This window comes from Bombina bombina, chromosome 1 (genome assembly GCF_027579735.1).
Source record: "Bombina bombina isolate aBomBom1 chromosome 1, aBomBom1.pri, whole genome shotgun sequence".
Classification (NCBI taxonomy): Eukaryota; Metazoa; Chordata; class Amphibia; order Anura; family Bombinatoridae; genus Bombina; species Bombina bombina.
Window position 1 is genome coordinate 86,349,162 of NC_069499.1, and position 19,402 is coordinate 86,368,563.

Here is a 19,402-nt window from a genome sequence, read left to right on the forward strand (position 1 = left end):
GAGGTATGACACATTCTAACAAGACGATGTAATGCTGGAAGCTGTCATTTTCCCTATGGGATCCGGTAAGCCATGTTTATTACGATGGTAAATAAGGGCTTCACAAGGGCTTATTAACACTGTAGACTTTTCTGGGCTAAATCGATTCATTATTAACACATATTTAGCCTTGAGGAATCATTTTATCTGGGTATATTGATATTATAATGTCGGCAGGCACTGTATTAGACACCTTATTCTTAGGGGCTTTCCCAAAGCATAAGCAGAGCCTCATTTTCGCGCCGGTGTGGCGCACTTGTTTTTGAGAGGCATGGCATGCAGTCGCATGTGAGAGGAGCTCTGATATTTAGAAAAGACTTTCTGAAGGCGTCATTTGGTATCGTATTCCCCTTTGGGTTTGGTTGGGTCTCAGCAAAGCAGATACCAGGGACTGTAAAGGGGTTAAAGTGTTAAAACGGCTCCGGTTCCGTTATTTTAAGGGTTAAAGCTTCCAAATTTGGTGTGCAATACTTTTAAGGCTTTAAGACACTGTGGTGAAAATTTGGTGAATTTTGTACAATTCCTTCATGTTTTTTCGCAATTGCAGTAATAAAGTGTGTTCAGTTTAAAATTTAAAGTGACAGTAACGGTTTTATTTTAAAACGTTTTTTGTACTTTATTATCAAGTTTATGCCTGTTTAACATGTCTGAACTACCAGATAGACTGTGTTCTGAATGTGGGGAAGCCAGAATTCCTGTTCATTTAAATAAATGTGATTTATGTGATAATGACAATGATGCCCAAGATGATTCCTCAAGTGAGGGGAGTAAGCATGGTACTGCATCATTCCCTCCTTCGTCTACACGAGTCTTGCCCACTCAGGAGGCCCCTAGTACATCTAGCGCGCCAATACTCCTTACTATGCAACAATTAACGGCTGTAATGGATAATTCTGTCAAAAACATTTTAGCCAAAATGAACCCTTGTCAGCGTAAGCGTGGCTGCTCTGTTTTAGTTACTGAAGAGCATGACGACGCTGATATTAATATCTCTGAAGGGCCCCTAACCCAATCTGAGGGGGCCAGGGAGGTTTTGTCTGAGGGAGAAATTACTGATTCAGGGAACATTTCTCAACAGGCTGAACCTGATGTAATTGCATTTAAATTTAAGTTGGAACATCTCCGCATTCTGCTTAAGGAGGTATTATCCACTCTGGATGATTGTGAAAAGTTGGTCATCCCAGAGAAACTATGTAAAATGGACAAGTTCCTAGAGGTGCCGGGGCTCCCAGAAGCTTTTCCTATACCCAAGCGGGTGGCGGACATTGTTAATAAAGAATGGGAAAGGCCCGGTATTCCTTTCGTCCCTCCCCCCATATTTAAAAAATTGTTTCCTATGGTCGACCCCAGAAAGGACTTATGGCAGACAGTCCCCAAGGTCGAGGGAGCGGTTTCTACTTTAAACAAACGCACCACTATACCCATAGAGGATAGTTGTGCTTTCAAAGATCCTATGGATAAAAAATTAGAAGGTTTGCTTAAAAAGATGTTTGTTCAGCAGGGTTACCTTCTACAACCAATTTCATGCATTGTCCCTGTCACTACAGCCGCATGTTTCTGGTTTGATGAGCTGATAAAGGCGCTCGATAGTGATTCTCCTCCTTATGAGGAGATTATGGACAGAATCAATGCTCTCAAATTGGCTAATTCTTTCACCCTAGACGCCACTTTGCAATTGGCTAGGTTAGCGGCTAAGAATTCTGGGTTTGCTATTGTGGCGCGCAGAGCGCTTTGGTTGAAATCTTGGTCGGCTGATGCGTCTTCCAAGAACAAGCTACTAAACATTCCTTTCAAGGGGAAAACGCTGTTTGGCCCTGACTTGAAAGAGATTATCTCTGATATCACTGGGGGTAAGGGCCACGCCCTTCCTCAGGATCGGCCTTTCAAGGCGAAAAATAGACCTAATTTTCGTCCCTTTCGTAAAAAACGGACCAGCCCAAAGTGCTACGTCCTCTAAGCAAGAGGGTAATACTTCTCAAGCCAAGCCAGCTTGGAGACCAATGCAAGGCTGGAACAAGGGAAAGCAGGCCAAGAAACCTGCCACTGCTACCAAGACAGCATGAAATATTGGCCCCCGATCCGGGACCGGATCTGGTGGGGGGCAGACTCTCTCTCTTCGCTCAGGCTTGGGCAAGAGATGTTCTGGATCCTTGGGCGCTAGAAATAGTCTCCCAGGGTTATCTTCTGGAATTCAAGGGACTTCCCCCAAGGGGGAGGTTCCACAGGTCTCAGTTGTCTTCAGACCACATAAAAGGACAGGCGTTCTTACATTGTGTAGAAGACCTGTTAAAAATGGGAGTGATTCATCCTGTTCCACTAAGAGAACAAGGGATGGGGTTCTACTCCAATCTGTTCATAGTTCCCAAAAAAGAGGGAACGTTCAGACCAATCTTAGATCTCAAGATCTTAAACAAGTTTCTCAAGGTTCCATCGTTCAAGATGGAAACCATTCGAACTATTCTTCCTTCCATCCAGGAAGGTCAATTCATGACCACGGTGGATTTAAAGGATGCGTATCTACATATTCCTATCCACAAGGAACATCATCGGTTCCTAAGGTTCGCATTCCTGGACAAACATTACCAGTTCGTGGCGCTTCCTTTCGGATTAGCCACTGCTCCAAGGATTTTCACAAAGGTACTAGGGTCCCTTCTAGCGGTGCTAAGACCAAGGGGCATTGCAGTAGTACCTTACCTGGACGACATTCTGATTCAAGCGTCGTCCCTTCCTCAAGCAAAGGCTCACACGGACATCGTCCTGGCCTTTCTCAGATCTCACGGCTGGAAAGTGAACGTGGAAAAGAGTTCTCTATCCCCGTCAACAAGGGTTCCCTTCTTGGGAACAATTATAGACTCCTTAGAAATGAGGATCTTTCTAACAGAGGCCAGAAAAACAAAACTTCTAGACTCTTGTCGGATACTTCATTCCGTTCCTCTTCCTTCCATAGCTCAGTGCATGGAAGTGATCGGGTTGATGGTAGCGGCAATGGACATAGTTCCTTTTGCGCGCATTCATCTAAGACCATTACAACTGTGCATGCTCAGTCAGTGGAATGGGGACTATACAGACTTGTCTCCGAAGATACAAGTAAATCAGAGGACCAGAGACTCACTCCGTTGGTGGCTGTCCCTGGACAATCTGTCACAAGGGATGACGTTCCGCAGACCAGAGTGGGTCATTGTCACGACCGACGCCAGTCTGATGGGCTGGGGCGCGGTCTGGGGATCCCTGAAAGCTCAGGGTCTTTGGTCTCGGGAAGAATCTCTTCTACCGATAAATATTCTGGAGCTGAGAGCGATATTCAATGCTCTCAAGGCTTGGCCTCAGCTAGCGAGGACCAAGTTCATACGGTTTCAATCAGACAACATGACGACTGTTGCGTACATCAACCATCAGGGGGGAACAAGGAGTTCCCTAGCGATGGAAGAAGTGACCAAAATCATTCTATGGGCGGAGTCTCACTCCTGCCACCTGTCTGCTATCCACATCCCAGGAGTGGAAAATTGGGAAGCGGATTTTCTGAGTCGTCAGACATTGCATCCGGGGGAGTGGGAACTCCATCCGGAAATCTTTGCCCAAGTCACCCAGCGGTGGGGCATTCCAGACATGGATCTAATGGCCTCTCGTCAGAACTGCAAAGTTCCTTGCTACGGGTCCAGATCCAGGGATCCCAAGGCGGCTCTAGTGGATGCACTAGTAGCACCTTGGACCTTCAAACTAGCTTATGTGTTCCCGCCGTTTCCTCTCATCCCCAGGCTGGTAGCCAGGATCAATCAGGAGAGGGCGTCGGTGATCTTGATAGCTCCTGCGTGGCCACGCAGGACTTGGTATGCAGATCTGGTGAATATGTCATCGGCTCCACCTTGGAAGCTACCTTTGAGACGAGACCTTCTTGTTCAGGGTCCGTTCGAACATCCGAATCTGGTTTCACTCCAGCTGACTGCTTGGAGATTGAACGCTTGATTCTATCGAAGCGAGGATTCTCAGATTCTGTTATTGATACTCTTGTTCAGGCCAGAAAGCCTGTAACTAGAAAGATTTACCACAAGATTTGGAAAAAATATATCTGTTGGTGTGAATCTAAAGGATTCCCTTGGGACAAGGTTAAGATTCCTAAGATTTTATCCTTCCTTCAAGACGGATTAGAAAAAGGATTATCTGCAAGTTCCCTGAAGGGACAGATTTCTGCCTTGTCTGTGTTACTTCACAAAAAGCTGGCAGCTGTGCCAGATGTTCAAGCTTTTGTTCAGGCTCTGGTTAGAATTAAGCCTGTTTACAAACCTTTGACTCCTCCTTGGAGTCTCAATTTAGTTCTTTCAGTTCTTCAGGGGGTTCCGTTTGAACCCTTACATTCCGTTGATATTAAGTTATTATCTTGGAAAGTTTTGTTTTTAGTTGCAATTTCTTCTGCTAGAAGAGTTTCAGAATTATCTGCTCTGCAGTGTTCTCCTCCTTATCTGGTGTTCCATGCAGATAAGGTGGTTTTACGTACTAAACCTGGTTTTCTTCCAAAAGTTGTTTCTAACAAAAACATTAACCAGGAGATTATCGTACCTTCTCTGTGTCCGAAACCAGTTTCAAAGAAGGAACGTTTGTTGCACAATTTGGATGTTGTTCGCGCTCTAAAATTCTATTTAGATGCTACAAAGGATTTTAGACAAACATCTTCCTTGTTTGTTGTTTACTCCGGTAAAAGGAGAGGTCAAAAAGCAACTTCTACCTCTCTCTCCTTTTGGATTAAAAGCATCATCAGATTGGCTTACGAGACTGCAGGACGGCAGCCTCCCGAAAGAATCACAGCTCATTCCACTAGGGCTGTGGCTTCCACATGGGCCTTCAAGAACGAGGCTTCTGTTGATCAGATATGTAGGGCAGCGACTTGGTCTTCACTGCACACTTTTACCAAATTTTACAAGTTTGATACTTTTGCTTCTTCTGAGGCTATTTTTGGGAGAAAGGTTTTGCAAGCCGTGGTGCCTTCCATTTAGGTGACCTGATTTGCTCCCTCCCTTCATCCGTGTCCTAAAGCTTTGGTATTGGTTCCCACAAGTAAGGATGACGCCGTGGACCGGACACACCTATGTTGGAGAAAACAGAATTTATGTTTACCTGATAAATTACTTTCTCCAACGGTGTGTCCGGTCCACGGCCCGCCCTGGTTTTTTTTTTAATCAGGTCTGATATTTTATTTTCTTTAACTACAGTCACCACGGTACCATATGGTTTCTCCTATGCAAATATTCCTCCTTAACGTCGGTCGAATGACTGGGGTAGGCGGAGCCTAGGAGGGATCATGTGACCAGCTTTGCTGGGCTCTTTGCCATTTCCTGTTGGGGAAGAGAATATCCCACAAGTAAGGATGACGCCGTGGACCGGACACACCGTTGGAGAAAGTAATTTATCAGGTAAACATAAATTCTGTTTTTAAGGATTGGTTTAGGTCTTAACTCATCTTCTGAGTTATCGCCATCTGTAATATCACAATCCTTGTCAGAGTAATCAGAATCTATGATAGTGGATTTGTTCGTATTCCACATATACACAGATTTGTTTGCATAGTCTGTCAAGTCCCTCTCTATTTTCTTTTCTTTTTTATTAGCAATGTATTTTGCAAACCTGTCAACTTCTTCTTTTGTTTTAGTATAAGACTTTTGAAACTCCTCTTTTAGTTCTTATTGTTTTAATTCCTCACCAATTTTAGTTATTTCCTCATTCAATTCATTTAACTTATCTTTCTCATGCTCTATGAGATAGCCTATAAGTTTCAATGAGCATTCAGTTAATGCCTCTTCCCACTTAGATTTTAACGTGGGTTTCAGATCTTGGAATGCTGGGAATAATTTGAGTCTCAAACCCCTAGGTATTACCTGGTTGTCATTATAAAAATTAAACATTCCTATGTTCCACTGTCTTTTAATCTGACGTTTGCGAATACGTTTCAAATTTTTTTAGAGATAATAACCATTCCCCCAAATTAGCACTATCTATAGTGCTTTTACTTTGTAATTCAACTGTCAGTTTTTTGATATCTTCAGACCACTGGAGCATTTCTGCCCCCAAATTAAAGGCTGCCATTGTGTGGAATATGTAGTGATTACAGTTAATGGTCACGTGCACAATAATAGGGAACGGTAATGGGGATAATAATACGGTATCGAGTAGAATCACAGAGAGTAGTAAGGGTTAATATAATCCATCTCTCTAAATCGCGGCCATTCTGTACTCGATACCGATTAAAGTAGATTTTTTCTTTAAAGGGTGCACGCAAGGATAAGAGATATAAATAAGTGAAGTAAAATAATCGCTATATTATCAGTCCTTTCTGTAATACAGTGCTAAGCATAACAACATAAATAATATGGGTGAATCCTGATTGGATAGTAACAATGTTATCACAGCCATTCCGGAATAATGTACCAATGAAACATATGTGTGCAGCACAGCACTGATGATTGGTTCTGAAGGGGGCGTATGCAATTATCGCGCCCCCATTGGTCCCTGCTATACAGAACCGGGCTATTTAAAGCGGTTTCAGCTTCACACTCGGCTTGTCATTTTTTAAAATAACACATTGAGAAAGGCCGCTACTCGGCCGAAACGCGTTTGTGTGCTCACTCTAGCTTAACTACTTTAGTTTGGCTTTGTTTTTAATACTAATTATATCGCTCCTACGCTTAGCAATAGATTGCACGAGATTTTATAGGAGCACTCAGCCATCCCTGGCACCTGAAGCCGGCGTATCCTGTTACCGGCCAGGAATACAGGGGGGTGGTTTGAGCTGCATTCTATCTCTGGGTGCTGCAGTCTATTTGTGCACAAGCATTTGTTAGGGGTTCTGTATATTTATTAGTTTGGTTTATAATAGTGATTAATAAAGTAAGGTTTTTTTAACTGATTTACACACATAGTAGTTGAATAATTTCAATGCTACTACCTTCTACATAGGAAATGAGTGCTATTTAACCCCTTCTTGTCCTTGTCTTTCCCCTTCCCTTATTATTATATACTTATTTAATGGTCAGCACCAGGGATTACTATATTCCCTTTTTTTTTCTATCATTATATTCACAGTGCCAATATAAAATTTCTTTTGCAATATTAAATGTAAGTCATATCACAAAATCACTGAGTTCATATTGGCTTGCCTTTTGTCTGTCTCTATATAAATAATCAATTATTATGAGATGTATTCATGATAAATGCCAAACTGCTCACAACAGATCCCAGCATACATGGGGTTATTTATCTTGTATTACTCCACACATTACACAATTACCTCATGGGGAACCTTTACGTTAGTTTGGTTCTCTATTTTTATGGGCATGCTGTGGCTTTTTGGTGTGTGTGATGATGTAATATTTTAAGTGTGATGACATTTATCAGGATTTTTGATTGATTTTTTTATTTTTTTTATTTCTATTCTCATGAGTACAGTGTTGCCTTCTAGTCTGTGTTACGATATAACATCTATGTAGTGATGACTCATAATTTTCATCATATATGGGCATTTGCTATATTTTTGATATTTATGATATAGTGAGCAACGATCTCTATAAATGAGACAGTTAAAACTCCACACATCTTTATTATCCTGTTGTATTTACCTGTAAATGAATGCTTTATGCAATCCACGTTAGCGCTATTCACATTTATTTAACATTGAGCCATAATTATGATCCATGATACAGAATCGTGTGGCATGCTGTGTGTATATATTATATGTACACCGTAAATGCTAACGCTCTGGTCCTTAACACATAACTGGCACTAGGAATTTAAATCTCTGTGTGCACATAGAATTGCACTACTTATAGTGACCTTATCCAAAGCTATCGTAACATCCATTCCATATACTGACCATAGGAAACAGAAGGTCATTAGGGATTGGCTGAAAAGGTTTCATTAGTGACCAATCGCATAATGACTCTCAATCCATGACACGCGCATAGTAAACAGCGCAGGATTGGCTTTGAGGTGGGCGTGCGCATTATGCATGCTGCGATTGGGTAATTGAAACAGCAGATATATACATAAGGCACCAATAATGAGACACTCGTCTTGTCAATTCGAAGTTAGCGCATTGAGAAAGGCCGCCACTCGCCCGAAACGCGTTTGTGCGAAGCACATTTGTATGCTTAGTTAAGCATAGTGTTTTTATATTTTCTATTTTTTTGACACTCACGAAATATATAACAGCTGCAAGGGACATGTCACTCAGTACATAAACCATCCCTGTCACCTGAAGCCAGCGTATCCTGTTACTGGCCAGGAATACAGGGGGGTGGTTGAGTCTGTGTGGCATTGTCTGGGTATATTGCAGCATCTGTGTTATTAGTGTGAGTGTCTAGTGCGAGTGTGGAGCTATTTAGGTATATGTGAGAGTGTTCATTCTTATCACACTCTCTTTTAGTGGTTTAATAAATTTAAATAAGTTTTAACTTAATTTACTTCCAATGTATTAGTTGAATGTTTCAATTTAGTCACCATTTAATATAGGAATGAGTGCTTATTAACCCCTTCTTGTCCAGTTTTCTCCCCCTTCCCCCTTTGATTCTAGTATAATTGTGTCATGTTGTGACCATACTACTATTGTACTACCATTTGGGAGAGGCATCATCAGCTTTGTTGGGGAGATAAGATAGGGAAGAGATGCCAGTGCCATACCCTCCAAGCGTGCTTAAAAAACAAAACAGCCATTTTTTTGTAATGGGGTATATATCAGAGCTGACAATTTCAAGTCCTAAGCTACTAGCCAGGCAAAAATGTTACTTAGCACTTCTAATCCCACCCATCACACACTCACACCACACCCACTACCTCACCCACTAATTGCATAGAAGTTGGGCAGTATAACTGCCAGGCCCAGTGGTCTCCTCTAATTGCCCCTGTACAACAGGCTTCTGCACACAATGCTGGAGAAACAGGCTGCACACTGCTCTGATGTAGGCATAGATCTGGTAGAGGTGTTGCAAGGTATGGATTTAATATGTAATAGGCATGGGACTAACAGAGAGACTGCAGGGATTGGGGTCTTACATAATAATAATAGTGACTGATAGTGCGTTTCGAGTCCTGTTTGGCTCGGTGGTGTTGCGTGTGGGTTTTACCCAGGCTTGGGACTGTCGTTTGTGTCCTTGGCTCCCTTTATTATTCATGTTTTTGCTCCCTGCTTTTGGATGAAGTGGGACTTTATTTTTATTTATGGGATGTGGTTCAGTCCTGGTGCCCTCAGTTTGGGCCGCCTCTTACCCTCCCGTTCTTGGCATTCAGTGTCCTCTTTGGCTTGGCTGTGACATTTCTTGGATGAAGAACCAATCCCGCAATCTCATTGGGGGATGTGTCCTTAGTTAGGCAGGCAACTCCGTCTCAGCTAGCAGGTAACGGAGAAGTCAGAAGCAGACGTGGATGTAAAGCCAGGAGTTTACAGCGGTACAAGCCCTGTGAAGGTGTATTTGATTGCCAAGCTGTTTAAGAGCTTCAGCTAGCAGGTAACGGAGAAAGCAGAACAAGAGACGTCAAAGGGAGAGAGCCTCCAGTCAGTAGAGGGGATTCCTTGTAGTCCCCAAATAAAGTCAAGTCTCCATAGCTTTTTTAATCATAGCTTAATTGCTTAACTTTCAAAGAAAGCTGCAGTGTTTTGTTAAACAAAGTGTTGCACCACTCTTCGACAGCCAAGGGGCTCATGGTACATTGATGTGATTAATCTATTTCAGTTCACTTAACAAAGTGTATTAAAAAAGCATTTTACTGATTATAAAAATGTTGCTTATTTAAGGTATGAAAAATAAGATATGTTAATGAGAGTTCTGAGATCGCCCACATAAAATTAATACATCATTTTGTTTTATCAAAAGGATTGACCATTGTATCCTTTAGCAAGAGTTTTTTAACGTACCATGGAATAAAGAATCATTTTTATCATCTACTTAAGTTAAAAAAAAGTTAAAAATGTAATTTCTTTAAAATGGCACCAAACTTTAAGGGTGCGGCTTATAATCAGGAGCGGCCTATACTCGGAACAATACGGTATGTGTGTGTGTGTATATATATATATATATATATATATATATATATATATATATATATATATATATATATATATATATATATATATACTGTATATGTAAATATGGAATATCATACACAAGAAGCTACGCTTCTGTATGTGGAAAAAATATATATTTTGTAAACTTATTGGAAGCTGAATTACAAGTGAGTTTTACCTCTAACACCTCCTGACTTTTTTTAGATCTTTTATTAACAATATGAATCTGTCTTTCTTCAATTATCTGCTAAATGTCAGCGATAAATCATTTGGCCAAAGCCTTTTCAATGAAAGCTTTAGTTAATCCCTTCAGTTTTACAAATTAGAACGGTTTGACGTTGGTATAAAATATTGTCCATAAGGTTTATTTTTATCCTGAAATTATGATTTCTTTCTTCCAAGAGTTATTTGACATCTTTGAAATATATTTTTTGTCTTTTTTCACCAAGAAATACATGAAGGCTGAAAGTAATGATCTGCTTGTTAAGAAAGCTAAAACTAATAAAACAAATCCAGGAAAATGTGCCAGTAAATAAGTTTTCTTTCGCTTTAATATGTTGCCATTGCATCATCTATGACATGTTAACCAGGCGATTCAAAGTCTGATAATTCCTCTAACATGTTTAAAGACTCTAGCATAATTGTGTCATGTTGTGGCCATACTACTATTATACTACCATTTGGGAGAGGCATGATCAGCTTTATTGGTGAGCTAAGATAGGGAAGAGATGCCAGTGCCATACCCTCCAAGCGTGCTTAAAAAACAAAACATCCATTTTTTTGTAATGGGGGTATATATAAGAGCTGACAATTGCAAGTCCTAAGCTACTAGCCAGGCAATAATGTTACTTTGCACTTCTAATCCCACCCATCACACGCACACACCACACCCACTACCTCACCCACTAATTGCATAGCAGTTGGGCAGTATAACTGCCAGTCCCAGTGGTCTCCTCCTCTAATTGCCCCTGTACAACAGGCTTCTGCACACAATGCTGGATAAACAGGCTGCACACTGCTCTGATGTAGGCGTAGAGCTGGTAGAGGTGTTGCAAGGCATGGATTTAATATGTAGTAGGCATGGGACTAACAGAGAGACTGCAGGGATGGGGGTCTTGCATAACAATAATAATAGTGGCTGATAAAGGGGCTGCAGGTTAAACTGAGTCCTGCCATACTTGAGGGGCTGCACATCTTCTAGAGAGGCCTTAGGATCTTATCTTAGGGTGTAATGACTGTATATGAATGTGGGGCTGCAAGGCCAGGGATCTGATCTAATATGGGGTGGGCTTTCAGATGGGATGTGGGGGGGGGTATGTAGCCAGTGGTCTGATCTAAGGAAATTAAATAATGTATATAATGTGGCTGTAAAAGGGCTGCATAGCTTTGCCCTGGAGCTGATGTGGGTATGTTACAGACAGAGGGCCTGCTGGGTCATTTGTGTCTGATCTGAAGTCTGTTGTAGGTATGGGGTTCTAGAGTTGCTTTTTGGGCATGGCATCCTGTTTGAGGTATGATATGCACATAGTACCTCTAGAAGAGCTGTAAAACCATTTTGGTCTAATGCAAGCATTTCAGAGAGGTTGCAGGGTATGGATCCTCTAAAGGGGTTACAGAACTAGGGTTCTAATCTGTTGTAGGCATGTGGCTAACAGGGGTTGCAAGGCCAGGAACTGAGTTATGTAGGTATGTGGCTGAGGGGGCATTACAAGGCCAAGAGTCTTCACTGATGGCAAAAATATAGGTGTGTGGAGCTTCTAGAGGGGCTGTATAGCTGTAGTTCTCATCTGCAGTGGGACATGGGTATTTGGCTTCTAGTGGGGCTTCAGGGCCAGAGGTCACCTCATATCTAATGTACACATATTTGCTTAAGTAGGGATGAAGGTCCAGGGGTTTAATCTGATGTGGTCAGAGGGATTTCAGGAACAGGTGTGAGATTTTCCTTTGAGATCTAGAGTGTATGTATGGCTGATTGGGGGTTACAGCAGGAGGCCTAATTTAAGATCTACTATTGTTGTGATAGACTAGCTGTAATGCCATTGTTGTGTGGTCTGGGATGTAATGTGGGTAATGGACTTCTGGAGGGGCTACAGGACCCTTTATGTCCTTTCACCCAGACACCATTTAACTTCTAAGTTCACATTTTAAAGAGACAGGTATGTTCTACATGTTCAACAAAGGATACATATAGCACAAAGACAGTTTGATAATATAAGTATACTCTGACTCATGAAAGTAAGATTTTTACTTTCATGTCCCTTTAATGCCATTTAGAAGTAATCTTCACATAACTGATTTTGGTGTCTTAAAATGATGGTAAATCTGAGCATTTCAAAAACGTTAAGATTTACCATCACTAAATAAACAGGACTTTCAGTGATTACTTTGTAAAAATAAAAAAGGTACTAAACTCATACTTCCTTTTTTCAATGAGCTGATATTTCCACCTCTAAACCAATAGCTGTGCTAGTCATATGACACTGTTTTATATGCTAGCACAGCTATTGGTTTAGAAGTGGAAAAGTCACTTCATTAAGAAAAAAGAGCGATGTGCCATGGGTGGCCTGAGCCGATGAGGTTAGAGAGGAGGCCGCGGCACAGAAAGGGTAAGTTAAGCACCCTTTTTTTTTTTTTTTACAAATTGATAACTGAAAGTCTTATTTATTTTTAGTGATGGTAAATCCAAGCATTTTTTAAACTCTCGGATTTAAGAAATTTCATTTATTTTGTGTATAATTGATTGTTAACTGATAGAATGTGTACATACACAAGACATGGTAGCTGTCGTTCCTTGGCATGTGAACATATGATATTTATGTGGATTTTTATAAATTAAAAAATTTAAGTTTTATATTTAAATCTTCAGGTTTCATTTTTTTAACTCTAATTTACCCAATTCTGTGCAATAATATTATAGTTTATGAGCAAAAGAAAAGGCAGCTTGGCACCTTGATTTACTAGATATGATTTGTTAACGTATATCCCTAAAATATACTTGGAAAGATAATGTATTATACTATAATATTACAGGTTTGAGAGCTGCTGTTTAGAGTTTTACATAATTTAAACAATTATTGGCGCAGTGAGAAAGATGCTTGAGAGACTAAATGATAGAGCTGTTTCCTGTATACAGTGTTTTTTTACCATTCCTGTTTTTAGAATTTTGTTTTTAATTAAAACTTTTAGTTCAGTTAACTAAAACATATTTAATTTCCTTCTACGTTTTACTTTAAATTACCTTAAAATCCCTATATATAACAAAGGGCGCTGACCCTAACTGAGCTACAGAGCTTATAATGGAGTATTTTACTTTTAAAAGTTAAATTAAACGTTCATGATTGAGATAGAGCACACGATTCCTTTTTTGTGCAACATCTTTTTATTTGCACACTTTTTGAGTCACCAGCTCCTTCTGAGCACGTGCAATAGTTCACAGAATATACATATACGCATATTGTGATATGTTTGATAGAGCTAACTTAAATATAAATATAACAGTTTGGGAGAACCGGGGCTGGCAGCCAGCACCTGAAAGGAAGTGCTAAAATTGCTTCATACTTTATCCTTTCTAACTAACTTAAATATTTGTCAAAGAGAAATCTGCAACTCAATTAAAATGGAACTAAGTGCTTTTGCATTATCTTTTTGTTATACATTAAAGGGACATTCCAGTCAAAATTTAAATGCACATAGATTAATTACATGTTTGAATAGAAACATATTTTTAATATACACGAATTGGCAAAAATGCTTCTAGTAAAAGTTATTACTGTTTTAGTGTTCATATTTGTCTCTGCACGTGCATTTGAAGCATATATAGATATTCTCAGTGCACCAGCATTTTAAATACTCGAGCAGCTCAGATAGCCAGTGGGGATAGCCAGATGGTACAAGCACCTTAGTCTCTCTGAGCAAGTGCTGTGTTTAAAATGCTGGTGCACGGTGCATACTTAAATACACTTTTGAAACAGCAATAGCTTTTATTAGAAGCATTTCTCTTGCAAGGTGTATCCAGTCCACGGATTCATCCTTACTTGTGGGATATTCTCATTCCCTACAGGAAGTGGCACACAGCAGAGCTGTCCATACAGCTCCCCCCCAGCTCCACCCCCCAGTCATTCTCTTTGCCGCTCTAGCAGTAGGGCATCTCCACGGGAGGGTAAAGTGAATGTGGTGTTAGATTTGTAGTTTTATATCTTCAATCAAAAGGTTTACTAAAGAAAATTTTTGTTCAACAAGGGTTCCTTCTACAACCAATCGCCTGCATTATTCCTGTAACTACTGCAGCGGCTTTCTGGTTTGAGGCGCTGGAGGAATCGCTCCAGAGGGTGACATCATATGACGAAATTATGGACAGAATTAAAGCTTTAAAACTGGCTAATTCTTTTATCACAGATGCCGCTTTGCAATTAGCTAAGTTAGCGGCAAAAAATTCAGGTTTCGCCATTATGGCGCGCAGAGCGCTTTGGCTCAAGTCATGGTCAGCCGATGTGTCGTCCAAATCAAAATTACTAAATATCCCTTTCAAGGGAAAGACCCTCTTCGGGCCAGAGTTGAAAGAGATTATTTCGGACATCACCGGGGGTAAGGGCCATGCTCTCCCACAAGATAGGCTTTTTAAGGCTAAAAACAAGGCTAATTTTCGTTCCTTTCGCAACTTCAGGAGTGGTCCTGCTTCAACCTCTGCAACCGCAAAGCAAGAGGTTAACGCTTCACAGCCCAAGGCAACCTGGAAGCCTTCGCAGGGCTGGAACAAGGGTAAACAGGCCAAGAAGCCTGCAGCTGCTACTAAGACAGCATGAAGGGGTAGCCCCCGATCCGGGACCGGATCTGGTAGGGGGCAGACTCTCTCTCTTCGCTCAGGCTTGGGCAAGGGATGTTCACGATCCCTGGGCATTAGAGATCGTTACTCAGGGATATCTTCTAGAATTCAAGGACTCCCCTCCAAGGGGAAGGTCTACAGACCAGACAAAGAAAGAGGCGTTCTTACGCTGTGTAAAAGATCTACTCAAGATGGGAGTGATATGTCCAGTTCCAATTACAGAACAAGGACTGGGTTTTTTCCAAACCTGTTTGTGGTCCCCAAAAAGGAAGGAACTTTCAGGCCAATCCTGGATCTAAAAATTCTAAACAAATTCCTCAGAGTTCCATCATTCAAAATCGAGACCAATCGGACAATCTTACCTATGATCCAGGAAGGTCAATATATGACTACCGTGGATCTAAAGGATGCGTACCTACATATTCCTATCCACAAAGATCATCATCAGTTCCTAAGGTTCGCCTTTCAGGACAAGCATTACCAGTTCGTGGCCCTTCCCTTCGGGTTGGCCACCGCTCCCAGAATTTTCACAAAAGTGCTAGGGTCCCTTCTGGCGGTACTAAGACCGCGGGGCATTGCAGTAGCACCTTATTTGGACGACATCTTAATACAGGCGTCGTCTTTTCCCAGAGCCAAGGCTCATACGGAGATTGTTCTGGCCTTTCTAAGGTCTCATGGGTGGAAGGTGAACACCGAAAAGAGTTCTCTGTCCCCGCTCACAAGGGTTCCCTTCCTGGGAACATTAATAGACTTGGTAGAAATGAAAATATTTCTGACGGAGGTCAGAAAATTAAAGCTTTTAACCACCTGCCGAATTCTTCATTCCATTCCTCAGCCTTCTGTAGCTCAGGGCATGGAGGTAATCGGATTAATGGTAGCGGCAATGGACGTAGTCCCTTTTGCTCGAATACATCTAAGACCACTGCAACTGTGCATGCTCAAACAGTGGAATGGAGATTATGCAGATTTGTCTCCTCAAATACAACTGGACCAGAAAACCAGAGACTCTTCTCTGGTAGTTGTCTCAGGATCACCTGTCTCAGGGAATATACTTCCGCAGACCGGAGTGGATCATTGTAACGACCGATGCCAGTCTGTTAGGCTGGGGGGCGGTCTGGGAGTCCCTGAAAGCTCAGGGCTTATGGTCTCGGGAAGAGTCTCTTCTCCCGATAAACATTTTGGAACTGAGATCGATTTTCAACTCGCTTCAGACATGGCCTCAACTAGCGGCGGCCAAATTCATCAGATTTCAGTCGGACAACATCACGACTGTGGCGTATATCAATCATCAGGGGGGAACAAAGAGTTCCCTAGCGATGAAGGAAGTCACCAAAATAATCAGGTGGGCGGAGGATCACTCCTGCCATCTATCTGCAATTCACATCCCAGGAGTAGACAACTGGGAGGCGGATTTTCTAAGCCGTCAGACTTTTCACCCGGGGGAGTGGGAACTCCACCCGGAGGTTTTTGCTCAGCTGACCCAGCTATGGGGCATTCCAGAATTGGATCTGATGGCGTCCCATCAGAACTCCAAACTTCCTTTCTACGGATCCAGGTCCAGGGACCCCAAGGCGGCATTGATAGATGCTCTAGTAGCGCCTTCGTCCTTCAATCTGGCTTATGTCTTTCCACCGTTTCCCCTTCTCCCTCGTCTGGTAGCCAGAATCAAGCAAGAGAAGGCTTCTGTAATTCTGATAGCGCCTGCGTGGCCACGCATAACTTGGTATGCAGACCTAGTGGACATGTCATCTGTCCCACCATGGACACTGCCAATGAGGCAGGTTCTTCTAATACAGGGTCCATTCAAGCATCCAAATCTAGTTTCTCTGCGGCTGACTACTTGGAGATTGAACACTTAATTCTATCTAAGCGTGGTTTCTCTGAATCAGTTATAGATACTCTAATTCAGGCTAGAAAGCCTGTCACCAGGAAAATTTACCATAAGATGTGGCGGAAATATCTTTGTTGGTGTGAATCCAAGGGTTACTCATGGAGTAAGATTAGGATTCCAAGGATATTGTCTTTTCTCCAAGAAGGATTGGAGAAAGGTTTGTCAGCTAGTTCCTTAAAGGGACAGATATCTGCTCTGTCTATTCTTTTGCACAAGCGTCTGGCGGAGGTACCAGACGTTCAAGCGTTTGCTCAGGCTTTAGTCAGAATCAAGCCTGTCTATAAACCAGTTGCTCTGCCATAGAGTCTAAATTTAGTTCTTTCAGTTCTTCAAGGGGTTCCGTTTGAACCTTTACATTCCATAGATATTAAGTTATTATCTTGGAAAGTTTTGTTTTTGGTAGCTATATCTTCTGCTCGATGAGTTTCTGAATTGTCTGCTTTGCAGTGTAATTCACCCTATCTGGTGTTCCATGCAGATAAGGTAGTTTTACGTACCAAACCTGGTTTTCTTCCTAAGGTTGTTTCTAATAAGAATATTAACCAGGAAATCATTGTTCCTTCCCTGTGTCCTAATCCAGCTTCTAAGAAGGAACGACTATTACACAATCTTGATGTGGTTCGTGCTTTGAAATTCTATTTACAAGCAACTAAAGATTTCAGACAAACATCATCCTTGTTTGTCGTTTATTCTGGTAAGAGGAGAGGTCAGAAAGCGACTGCTACCTCTCTTTCCTTCTGGCTGAAAAGCATCATCCGATTGGCTTATGAGACTGCTGGGCAGCAGCCTCCTGGACGAATTACAGCTCATTTTACCAGAGCTGTGGCTTCCACATGGGCTTTCAAGAATGAGGCTTCAGTTGAACAGATTTGTAAGGCAGCGACTTAGTCTTCACTGCATACTTTTGCCAAATTTTACAAATTCGATACTTTTGCTTCTTCGGAGGCTATTTTTGGGAGAAAGGTTTTGCAAGCAGTGGTGCCTTCCGTTTAGGTTACCTGTCTTGTTCCCTCCCTTCATCCGTGTCCTAAAGCTTTGGTATTGGTATCCCACAAGTAAGGATGAATCCGTGGACTGGATACACCTTGCAAGAGAAAACACAATTTATGCTTACCTGATAAATTACTTTCTATTGCGGTGTATCCAGTCCACGGCCCGCCCTGGCAATTAAGTCAGGTTAAAAATTTTTTGTTTAAACTACAGTCACCACTGCACGCTATGGTTTCTCCTTTTCTCCTAGCCTTCGGTCGAATGACTGGGGGGTGGAGCTGGGGGGGGGAGCTATTTGGACAGCTCTGCTGTGTGCTCTCTTTGCCACTTCCTGTAGGGAATGAGAATATCCCACCAGTAAGGATGAATCCGTGGACTGGATACACCGCAAGAGAAAGTAATTTATCAGGTAAGCATAAATTCTGTTTTTTGCTTATAAATGTATATTACAAAAATTATTCTGTTCAAAACTGAAATGTATCCATGTAGATTACAATTTTGGCTCGGATGTCCCTTTAATTGATTATGCTATTCTTCTGTGTTTAGTGGTCCTTAAAAGAAGTCTGTAAAAAAAAATGTTGTAGTTAGAATACAGTTTAAGTACAAATGTATTTATTTTTAAATCTGTTTACTAACCCATAAACCTGAAAAAGGAGGTGCTCTTAGATGGCTGCTAACACTCTGGAATAACTCAGTCTTTGTGAAACTGCATTACCATATGTTGACGTGTTGATTTTGTTTTGTTTTTTCCCTGAAGGATGCCTTATTTTTTCTGAAGGATTTTTTCACAAGTCTTTCTACAGAAGTTGAATTATTAGTTACACCTGATCCAGAAGGTGAGTACCAAAACCTTCTGCATATTGTATATGAGTGATTTAATTACATAATAATGTTTATTTTATGTTTGCCCGGTTGCTAGGGAAATACGTCCAACATTAATTGTTCAATCATTTGAATGTTCCAGATGTAGTTTTCCCCAGGCTAATTTATTACATTGTATTCAGGAATTTCCGAAATTGAGTAGTTTTTGAGGTAGAATGTCATGTTGGCTCTCTAAGATTCATCTCCAGAAGGAAGATATTATTTCTCTTAGAGAGTCTTCTGTTAGTGAAAAAAACATAATTTTTGCAAGAAATATTATCTTCTCCTCCTCAAAGTCGAAAAAGAGCCCTAACGTCTCTGAATTTCTCAATAATATACACGCTAAATTAGTGTTAAAACAGTTTGATATCTTGATAACCTCTGAGACAGAAATTTTTGCATTTTTCAAAAATGGGACAACTATATCTTTTCCATGCCAAGGAAGATTCAACAAGCATTGATCTTTCCCTTTCAAAATTCAGAATGGGTGCAGAACATGATTCTCAGAGGCAAATTTGTGTTAAATGATACAACTTAGGATGGGCTCTGGGGAAGGGTCGGGATGAGGTGGTAGGGGCTTCACTTATATCTTGTATACATCCTTGTATTTTTTTTTTCTCCTCTTCTCTCCCCCTCCTTATTGTAAGTCACTATTTTGAATCGGGCCCGGACTGGCCATAGGGCATACAGGGCAAATGCCCTATGGTCTGCACTCTTATGTGGGCCTTGCTGCTATATACCACACTCTCTTAAT

General features: G+C 41.3%; 1 protein-coding gene across 2 annotated transcripts in view; it reads left to right on the forward strand.

The window, feature by feature from the left end:
• Positions 1 to 19,402, forward strand: part of ATG2B (autophagy related 2B) — a 516,631-nt gene that overhangs the window by 431,587 nt on the left and 65,642 nt on the right. For both annotated transcript variants that reach the window (XM_053697497.1, XM_053697498.1), the window contains exon 35: positions 18,545 to 18,623. In XM_053697497.1, coding sequence (XP_053553472.1) covers positions 18,545 to 18,623 — 79 coding nt within the window. The remainder of the gene's footprint in view (positions 1 to 18,544; positions 18,624 to 19,402) is intronic.